Source organism: Terrapene carolina, unplaced genomic scaffold, assembly GCF_002925995.2.
Source record: "Terrapene carolina triunguis isolate 2854851 unplaced genomic scaffold, T_m_triunguis-2.0 Scaffold113, whole genome shotgun sequence".
Taxonomy (NCBI): Eukaryota; Metazoa; Chordata; order Testudines; family Emydidae; genus Terrapene; species Terrapene triunguis.
The window spans coordinates 5,397,781-5,408,531 of record NW_020664464.1 but is presented as its reverse complement, the minus strand read 5'-3'; the positions used below and the strand labels follow the sequence as shown (position 1 = coordinate 5,408,531).

General features: G+C 40.7%; 1 protein-coding gene across 1 annotated transcript; it reads left to right on the top strand.

Moving 5' to 3' along the window:
- The first annotated feature begins 2,625 nt into the window (after positions 1-2,625).
- On the top strand, positions 2,626-10,751 carry PLIN2 (perilipin 2). The gene is made up of 7 exons (XM_026652326.2): positions 2,626-3,032; positions 3,116-3,311; positions 4,051-4,133; positions 5,710-5,995; positions 6,309-6,493; positions 7,211-7,345; positions 8,541-10,751. Exons 1-7 carry the CDS (start codon positions 3,003-3,005, stop codon positions 8,940-8,942), a joined length of 1,317 nt encoding a protein of 438 aa, XP_026508111.1. The 5' UTR covers positions 2,626-3,002; the 3' UTR covers positions 8,943-10,751.

The window sequence follows — 10,751 nt, the reverse complement described above, 5'->3', positions numbered from 1 at the left end:
ATCGCTTCAACAGTCTCTGAATCCAAGTGCTTAAGTGACTTCCACCAGTTCACTGGTGTGACTTTCTTTAACACATCAGTAGTAAACATTTCTTATTCCCACACTGGGTGTCTCTTACAGCCTGCTGCCATTATAGGTTTTCCGTGCTAGTGACAGAATGCTTTGGTAGATCTCAAATCAATGAAGGCTACACTCAAAGACTTCTAGAAAATGCTGATCAAACAGTTTCACTTTTGTTTCTACTCCTTGTCCCTCCCTTCTCACATTTACCTCCAGACTTCTTCTCCAGAGCTATTCGGCCCCAAACAATCTTCTATTATTGAACTTTTTGAAGCTTTGCACTCTTAGAGAAGGGGTTGACTCTGTACACAAATTTGCAGAGCGACAATAGGGTTGAGATCTGTTATTTCTCACCTTTATATATTTAAAAACATTTTTGCTGTGAACAAGCATGTTATCTCTGGAGACACAAATCCACAGTTTGAGAACTGCAAAACTAAGCATCTCTGATAGTATTTTCTAGACTGAGACCCATTGGATAGATAGAAAGATTAACCTAAAGCTATACAGAAGCCCCTAGAACCACATAAGATTGGGTCCCTAATCCATGAACTATTGGAATTAATTTACAAAACTTAAACATTACATGAATAGATTCTCATACTATAGAATTAGACTTTACAATCCCTATTCCATGATGAGTTTAATTAATATAGCTTTTTCCTCAAAGCATTTTATCAAATCTGATTTAAATCAAGCTTTTTAAAATCCTGGCTTTTTATCCACCCTGATATAGTCTATAAAAGAATTTAGTAACATTTTACATGACTACAGTATTTTATTGTCATCTGATGTGGAATCTATCCTGTAAGCCTTCTTAACACTTTATACCATTTTTTTCCCCCACGTGTCTATTTGTATTCCTTAGTAATAGTCTGCTGCATGCCACATTTGTTCTGCATACAAATGGTGGCTGATCTTATTACTATATCAGAGAGAGGGGAGAAATACAAAAGGCATCTGTGCATGGTCATTCCCTGTGGGTCACCTGGCAGTGGCCACTGTTGGAAGGCAGGATACTGGGCTAGATGGACCATTGGTCTAACCCATGTGACAGTTTGTATAATGCTATCACTCCTCGGTGTTTTGCGTACTTTTGTCCTTGTTCGTTGGGCATTACAGGAAAAAAGCTGTGCTTGAAGCTGTAAGCAGAACAATCGAGAACTGAAACAGGAACTCTAGTGTTAACTACTGTACTAACTCTGTGGCACATATTAAATGTGGAACTGTTTATCAGGAGCTCCTGACAAACACCCCCACACTGAGGGTGGTGGCGTGTGTGGGGGGTTTTTTTTTTGCATGGTTCTTTTGTGGCCTAAACTTTATAGTGGCGTTCTAATGTTCTGAGACACATGGGTCTTTTGAGAATGAACAGACCCTTAAAAAGGCATGACTCTTACAAATAAAGAGCATGTGTTCTTGTGGCTTAGTTTCAGTGTCTTCTGCCATGTCTCTCTACACTATGGAAGTACACCATGGCTTGTTCGGGAGTACTAGTATAACCAGTCCTAACTGAATTATCTACTCCCCCTGTATCTCCACAGACAGGGATGAAAGCCTGGCAGATTTAGGGGAGTTGTGTGGGAGGACTGCCAATACCATTTCCCTGGCACTACAGATGTCTGCCTGTGGAGAAGCAGGATGGGTGGGTCTTGGTGTGACAGCTGCTTTCTCTTCCAACCCCATGTGATTTGGCAATAAATGTTTACCCTGCCAACTAATTCAGGGTTCTCTGCAGTGGGGAAACCCTGCCCTGTATGTGGGACAATGGCTTGCCCTACAACGCCCATGTGGTGGGCATGACCTTGGCACAAATAGCCCAGTTCTAAATGATCTACAGCCTACGTGTCTTAGGAGTGACCGGCTGAAACCCCCTGCCATTTTGGTGCAGGTGAGGAAGGAAACAGGTACAAATGCCAGCTATAAAGACAACACTATGCTGCAAATTTGTTTATGCCTCTACATTTTAAATCCTTTGTAGGGGGTGGGATGACACACTACATATTGTATAGCAATATGTACACTAGAATCTGATCCTGCAGAAACACATGTTTAACTTAATCTCATTAACAACACCACACAAGTTACTTGTGTGCTTAAAGTGACAAATATGTGCAAGTGTCTGCAGGATTTGGGGCCTTAGGGATACATAAATTCCTAACCTTTTTCAAGGTTCTCCTAAGAGTTGGCCACTTTAAAATCTAACAGTCCTGTGGCACCTTTAAGACTAACAGATGTATTGGAGCATAAGCTGTCCCACATCTGACTAAGTGGGTATTCACCCATGAAAGCTTATGCTCCAATACATCTGTTAGTCTTAAAGGTGCCACAGGACTCTGTTGCTTTTTACAGATCCAGACTAACACAGCTACTCCTGATACTTTAAAATCAAGTAATATTTCAAAATGGACTAAAGTAGCTGCAGATATTCCATTTTACTCAGTCTTCCCACCTACAAACACAATTTTTAACTCTTCAGTATTTTTCTGTTGCTATGTGGAAGATGCATCCAAACAGGGGTAACCTAGATTAGAGACAGAGCTGTCAAATCAGTGAAGTAATCAGTGAAAAATTTGTTACAAACCTCTCAAACTATTTAGTTGACCATCCTTTTTATTTTTGTATCTAGTACCTGAATGCCTATTATCCAAACTGGTGAATGTGGTAGAGAAACAAAGCTGTAGCTATCTAAATTATTACAGTAGAATCTCTAATTCATTACAGCCCACATTGTCTGGATCCTTCTCATGAAGGGGATGGTACACTCACAAGTATTCAAAAGCCTTTTTGGGGTGGCTTTAAGAACTGCTTTCTTTTCCAGAAGGGAAAGAACTCCAGCCTAGATTATTAAAGTGGAACAGTGGTATGGCTATTTGGGACTTAATTTTTTTATTTGGATTATCTTGTTCTTGTAGGCTGTACAAGATTCAAGCCCTAAAAAAATGGCATTAGTAGCAGCTGACTCACAACAGGTATGTATGAGTTGACAATCAGTCAGTCTTTGTCACATAGCCAAGAAGGATGTGAGTTTAAACTTCTCTCTCTGTTTACACAGAATGTGGTAGCCAGGGTTGTCAACCTTCCCTTGGTGAGTTCCACCTATGACATGGTGTCCTCTGCTTATGTCAACACAAAAGATAACCATCCCTATCTGAAATCAGTATGTGAGATAGCTGAGAAAGGAGTGAAGACCATCACTGCAGTGGCCATGACAAGTGCTATGCCTATCATCCAGAAGCTGGAGCCACAAAGTAAGGCATGACTCCACTTTACTTTTCTGTGCATTTGTTCAACTATTCCATTGAGTTCAGATATAAATATATAGGCTTTTTTGGGGGAGGTGTTGAAAAGAATCTGGGGGCACTATGAGTTAAACCTACTTGTAACAAGTTAGTGACAGCAGAAAAACTGTTACCTTGCTTTGTGCAATAAGCCATGAGCAAGTGTAATTAAATGAGCTTTTATAAATAAAGTCAAGCAAGTTCTGGATCTCCTAAGATTAAACATCTAATGACTTGTTCCCAACGAACATTGATTTCTAAGATTATTGCTTGAGTAAGAAGCCTCTTGCTCAACTTCTGTCCTAACCCTTCACCCAGTTTTGAGCTCTGCATCATACTTCCCTTTCACCTACTTCTGAGTAAAACTTGCAGTTACAAATTTGGCAACTGTTTCATGGCTGCTTGCTCTGGTTTTAGCTCAGCCTATTAAGAATTGGCAAAGGGCCAGGAAATATTTCATCAGTCTGTTCTCAAGGTCACTTCCTTGAAAGATATGTCAATTGTTTTTTCACTTGCAAAGCACTTGAAAGCTGTTACAGAATTAAGCTGCATGAACTTTTTTCCTTACTCCTTTTAAGGAAGAAACTAAACAAAATGTTACTTGTTTGGACTGGGCTTCTTGTTTCAACAAATGTTAACCTTTAGCTTTGTATGTAGGGTGTTTTTAAACATCACAAGGGCAACTTAATCATTCTTGACACTTCTCTAGTTGCAGTTGCCAACAGCTATGCATGCATAGGACTGGACAAAATTGAAGAGAGGCTGCCTATACTATATCAACCAACTGACAAGGTAGATTCAATTACTGCATTTAAATCTCTAAGTGGGACAACCAGAGATTTAGTAATTCCTGGAGTAGCAAGGCTAGGAGCAGAGCACAATGTTGAAAATTTGGAACCTTGGATTTCTCCCGGACACCCTATGGCCTTTGGAGTCACTTAGTGCCTTCTCTTCCTCCCTCCCCCACCCCCAGGTGTGAGTATCCATAACTCCAGCTGAAGTCAGTGGCTGCATGGCACTATTGTAATTCAGGCCCTCCATCTGTTTCCCTCTCCCACTTAAATGGAGGTAATACTTTCCTGACTTACCAGAGCAATATAAGGGTTAAAGTTTTTGTAATGCTTCAGATATCAAAGCACTATAGAAATGGCTTGTATGTAATTTAAGTAGAAAGCTTCCATATTAAACTTATGTTAAAATGACTTGAACACACTTCCTATAAAAACATTTTCTATAACTTAAAAATGAGCTCTAACTGGAGAACCAACTATGAAGTGAAAGTTTGTAGCTTTCACTATTCATTTGGGTGGAAAGGAAAACTAAGTAGTGAATTTATAACTTGTCTACATATTGCTATAGTGTCCAAGGGTTCCATTTAGTATGAGGGCCAGCCCCATTGTGCTAGGTGCTGGTCAAGACACGACCGTCACTGCTCAAAGAGCTTAATCTAACCTACTTCCCAGTGGTTTAGCATACTGCAAAGTAGGAGGATCTACTTTCATCCATTGCTACCACGTGAGTACAATGAAAGAATACCTTTTGTGACTGAGAGCTCACTGTTTTTGTGTTCAAATTTTCATTACACAGTCTCTTACAAGAGAAATCTTTCAACTCTTAACACTGCTGCCTTCTAGCCTGAAGTCTTTCAAGGTCTTCTAATAAAGCTAATCTCCTGGCTCTCTCTTCATATTGAGTTACTGTCCTTCCTTAAGGTAGCTGGAAGCTTCTTTGCAGGGATTTGTGTTTTGGTTTGGGGGAATTAGGGGGCCTGTCATCAAGTAGTCTCCTGTATGGTGCTACCAGATGGGCCACATAGCTGGGTTCCTGTCTATTGTGCTACTTGGGTTCCTTTTGGTAATGATGCTTCAGTACTACCTGGAAGGTTCTCTAGATATGGAGAGAGACAAACCATCTATGACCATTTATACCACCAGGTCATAATTAGGCTATCTCTACTAAAATCCACTGTAGGAAGACTAAATCTTCCTAACCCAAAGGACTCTTGATCAGAACAGGGCATTAACACCTGGTCCCTCTAAAGAGTCACAGGTTAGGCACACAACTTTTTGGAAGTCTTGTTCCTTAAGGAACAAGTCTCATTTTTTCCTATCCTACTCATTCTAGGCTTGCATCAGTGTAAACTACTAATCCACTTTGTGGTGGAAATGCCTCCTAATGCTGACTGAGTAGCTGTAGGTTTCTGCTTGTTATGACAGCCAAAATTCTATCACTGTAGTGAATGCCTCTTAAAGAATCCTGAAACCAGCTATACTAAACATTAGTTCTCTACTTTTGGAAAATGTGTATAAATCCAGAACTTAAATACCTCCCCACTATTAAATGAGGAATCTGCCTCTCTTCCTTGCAGGTGGTTGCCAATGCCAAGGATGTAGTTGTTGGTGCAAAAGATGCTGTAACAATCACTGTGACTGGTGCCAAGGATACTGTTGCCCATACAATTACTGGAGTCATGGACAAGACTAAAGAAGCTGTGCATGACAGTGTGGAAATGACCAAGTCAGTTGTCAATGGCAGCATTAACACTGTCCTGGGAAGCCGTGTGGTGCAGATGGTGAGCAGTGGGGTGGATAGCGCACTCAGCAGGTCGGAGACTCTTGTAGACCATTATCTTCCACTTACTGAAGAGGAGCTAGGTAAGACTACTTGAGATGACCCTAACTGGGGATGAGGATTGGGAGTCGGAGAGACAAGCAGTGTCACTTGACAACCTTACTAGTTGAATGGAGTGGCACTGTATTGACACTAATCTCAGACATGGCCCTTCACCATGCCAACCATGATCCCTTCTTGTCAGCAGGGAAGGCATATGAAGGAAAGTGATATTTGGAATGAAGGGGTAGGTTTTTGCCCCATCCAGATACATGTTGGACTGCCATGTAATCCTTCAGAGGCTGGACTGCTAACCTAACTTTTAGTCAGTCTAAACTAACTAACTTTTCTCTCTAGCAAAAGAAACTACAAAGGTTGAAGGATTTGAAGCTGGAGTTCAAAAGCCAAGCTACTACATTAGACTTGGATCCTTGTCTTCAAAGGTCCGCAGCCGTGCCTACCAACAGGCCTTAATCAGGGTTAGAGATGCTAAGTACAAAAGCCAAGAGACCATTTCACAGCTCAATTACACTGTTAATCTGGTAAGTTAACAAGAATTCTGATTTGAGGTGTGTGAAGTGTAAATGCAAAATCTCTTGGTAGTCTTTTATCTTAGAACTGTTGAACATGGATAACTTAACTAAAATTGTTTCACTAATTAAATCAAAGGTTCTTAATGGTACAAAACACATCCATTATCTTTTAAGTTCTCATCTCTTACACTAAAACAGATTCAGTCTCCACTCCCAAAATAAGATTGCATCTGTTTTGCAAGGCTAATAGGAAAATGTACTTGTAATACTGGCTGCTGTCTAAAGGACCAGCTTAGATCCTAAAGTGAAGAATGTCTTGCAGTTCTATTAAAATCCTACTCAATTCCATTAGTAGAGTAGGATTCTTCAAAAGTTAGTCATAGCAAGATTTAAAGTTGGAACTACTTGTTCTTGCATGCTCCTGCATTGTTAGAATCATGCAACAGAATACTCCTCATTCTCAGTCCTGGTATACCGTTTCTCATTTCTTTCTAAGACCTGTACATTACTTCAACACTTGCACATGATACGACTAGAAAACAAGAGGAAGGCAGACTTTTCTTCCCCCCCCCCTCCCCACCCCATCACTCTAAAAATGTCCTTTCACCCAACAAAATGGTCCCTCTGCAAAAAAGTCACTTCAAGAGTGGGAGGGCTAGAGAACATTTATAATCACCCTAAACTGTTTAGGATCCTTGCTTCACTACCTCATTGGTTGTTTTCTAGATTGAGTATGCCAGAAAGAACATGAATAGTGCCAACCAGAAACTTCATGATGCCCAGGAAATGCTATATCAGTCCTGGGTAGAATGGAAGAAAAACACAGGCCAAAATGATGGTGATGACTCTCACAGTGCTGAGGTAAGTAAATGTACCAAGTGTATAAATGACATATTACAAAGTATATACATACAAGTAACTTTTTTGTCCTTGTTTTCAAAATATTCATGGAACATCCTATGCTGCCAAGATGCAGTACAAGCATGAAGAACCTGAATGGTGTCTCGCCCCTTCCTCCTGCTGCCCCCATTGCTCTGCAAAATTTAATTAAATTTAGCTCTGTGGTGGCCAGCGTAAGTAATGACTTGGTTATTGGCACCAGACATAATTAGTGATGCAAGCTAATTGGCTATGCGTATTGTGTTCATTTCAACAAATTAGTTTAACTAGATGCAGATGTTTCCTAGAACCCTAAACATCATTGCAGTAATGGCCTAATGCAGTAACTGGGTGCCATTTTCTACTACATTCTCCAAATGCTGCTATAATTTTAGCAGTCAAGCTTTGGCATACTTATTGCAGCCTCATATATTTTTTTTTTAGAGAATTAAAAAAAATTAATTGGCCTTTTGACCTCTCTACTCAGCTGCCATGACCTACTGTCCAGATAGTTTGAGCCTGTGAGTCTATTGCTAGGGGATAAGCTACTTGCTCTCCCACACCTAGTCAGGCATTCAGATCTGTCCTGGACATCTTTTCATCTAGCTTATCTTTGGAAGGTCAGAACAACTTGGGTGGGACTGACAATGCAATTTTTTCTTTTCCCTACCCTGCCAGACTATTCCCTCTCCTCCCAAGCCTCTTAGCAGGATTGGTTGCTAACTGCACAAATGCAGTAATTGATTAGCTGAACTTAAAATGCTATCTCATAAGTGCTTGAATCTTTAAGCTGGAAGCATTAACTGTTTCACTAAAATCAAGTGAATTATTGAGCTTGTACTACAGTACAGTTAGCTGAGACAAGGAACAGCCAGACCTCTTCTATACATGACCTGTAGTGCACTTCAGAGACTTGCAGCCTTCAAGGGTTCATGTAACCTGGGTCTGTCAGACATGTTTTCAAAAGCAAGGACCCTAGTAAACTCCTTCAAGCCAACAGCTTCATAGTTTTCTTTCTATGAAATGAAGGCCCTGCTCTCATCTGCCACAGCTTCAATTCTCCATCTCCCCTTCATTCCATGGTGTGAGCTTTCAGCAACAGTACAGTTGCTGCAGTGACCAACTCTCTGGTCAATGAAATGCTTAACTCTAAAGTGCTATTATGCTTTGTTTCCAGCACATTGAATCACGCACGCTAGCTATTGCACGGAGCCTGACTCAGCAGCTTCAGACCACTTGCCTCACCCTGGTGTCAAGTATACAGGGGTTGCCGCAGAACATTCAGGACCAAGCCCATCATGTTGGGGCAATGGCAGGAGACATCTATAGGAGTTTCCACTCTGCTTCATCTTTCCATGAAGTATCAGATAACCTTCTCACCACTAGCAAAGGACACCTGAAGAAAATGAAGGAGTCTCTGGATGATGTGATGGATTATCTTGTTAACAACACACCACTCAACTGGCTGGTAGGTCCCTTTTACCCACAACTGGCTGGGTCTCAGCATGCTGAGCGCAAGGGTGAAGGGGAGAAAAATGCCAGCCAGGAGGACAAACAGCCTGAACACAGCACAGATTAAATTGCATAGCACACACATACTCTGCAGTCTGAGCTAACAAGGTGACTTAACTACTGTAGCTGTCGGGTGACCTATGGGGAAAATATCCACAGTGTGGGGATGGTGGAGGCCTAAAGATATGAATGTGTCCTTTCTCCTCTAAGAGAGGAACTTTCATTAGAAAAATGATTTTGCTGTCCTAAGTGCCTCTGAAAATAATGACCAGCATAATGTGCCTTGAGGCTTGAAACTCCAGCAGCTTACAGCAGTGGTTCACCTTGTTTAGTTACCTGGTTAAGAAGCCTCTTGTCTGACAGCTAAAGTGTCCAGTATCAGACCTTAAATGGAACTCATTGCAGCCAAAAACTGACTAGTCTGTGACCTGTGCAGGAAAAATATAAAAGTAGTATGATCTCATTTGGCACTCCATTTAAAAGTCCTGCAGCTCAGCAAGAGAACTTTATCAAACTGCCACTGATGTTTTGGTATCACGAATTGTGCACTTGGCTATGATGACTCAGACTGTACAATTGTCTTAATCACCTCATTGGACAGGTCACACAAGCATAATGCCTTAATATGAATCTACTTGCTTTGCTTTCAAGTAAGGCTTCTAACTTGTTCAGCCAGTTATTTAAATGCTCTGAGTTTTCATTGCTCTTTTTTAAATCTTTTTTCTAAAAAATCCTTATTTAACTACCCAATAAATCAACTAAAACCAGTACTGAGAATTAAATCTGCAGTGTGGAATATGAACACATGTTTGTACCAGGGTGCCTAGTCTCATGTGTCTTTGTAGTGCTTTTTCACCTTTTTTTGTAATTCATTTTGTATGTTCAGTAATAAATGCTTCAGCAGCCAAAGTCTGTCTCATTTGAATGGTGTAAAAACTAACATTTTAGCACTTCCTTATTAAATACTGTGACTCACTGTCTTGTTAAATTGAATTGGGTCCAGGAGAAGGCAGGCTTGAAATGCAAACAAAGTAGATACAAACTACTGGTTACTAACCCACATCAGATGCATTACACATAGAGATGGGTCAGATGTTGCTGCTGCATTTGTTTCCTACCCATGAGTCCCCATCCACCCTTCCGCTCCCTCTTAGCTTTATTCCAGCTTGTCTGTGCTTATTGTCTGCCTTAGTGAAAACTTGGACTGTAGAAATGACTGCTCAGTAATGTAAAGGAGGTGGTCTGTGCAGGATGGCCTGGACAGATGTTTGTCCTGCTTGCAGTATGGGCATTCTTGCATGTGACTTCTAATACCTACTGCATGGGCAGTCCTCCCTCTGCAGCCAATATACTTTTAGTTTGAAAAATCAGAACTGAAAATAGATGGCTGTTTTGTGTGGTGTCTTTTTATAATCAAACATGCATTTGAAACTACAAAGACTTGAAACTTAATCACACTACTTAATTTGCTTATTACATGTGCTGCATATTGTACACTGGGGAGAGAAATGGAATTTTAAAAAATTCTGATCATGTACTAATGAACACTAGTTAATTATTCTACCCTAGGTCAAGCTTGGACTAACCAGTTCAGCATCTGGGCTCTCCCTATTGGCACAACTAAAGCCTCAAACCACTGCATATCCACTATTGGAAATGAGGATGGCTCTTTTGTGCCATGCTGCAGTAAAGCAACCGTTTAAAGATGAAAATCAAAGTGGCTAGTGAACTCAGTGACTAGTGGGCTGAGGCTGTTGGAAGAGACCTTCATGCTTAATGAATGGGCAGTTAAGATGTTCAAGCTTCTGGGTTAATAGCATCCTACCAAATTCATGGTCCATTTTGGTCAATTTCACAGTCATAGGATTTTTTTAAA

Excerpts from the sequence above, each read along its gene's own strand:
- PLIN2 (XM_026652326.2), top strand. The coding sequence starts at position 3,003 with ATGGCATTAGTAGCAGCTGACTCACAACAG. Across the intron at positions 3,312-4,050 it reads CCAGAAGCTGGAGCCACAAA|TTGCAGTTGCCAACAGCTAT; the intron begins GTAAGGCATGAC and ends ACACTTCTCTAG. Across the intron at positions 7,346-8,540 it reads ATGACTCTCACAGTGCTGAG|CACATTGAATCACGCACGCT; the intron begins GTAAGTAAATGT and ends CTTTGTTTCCAG.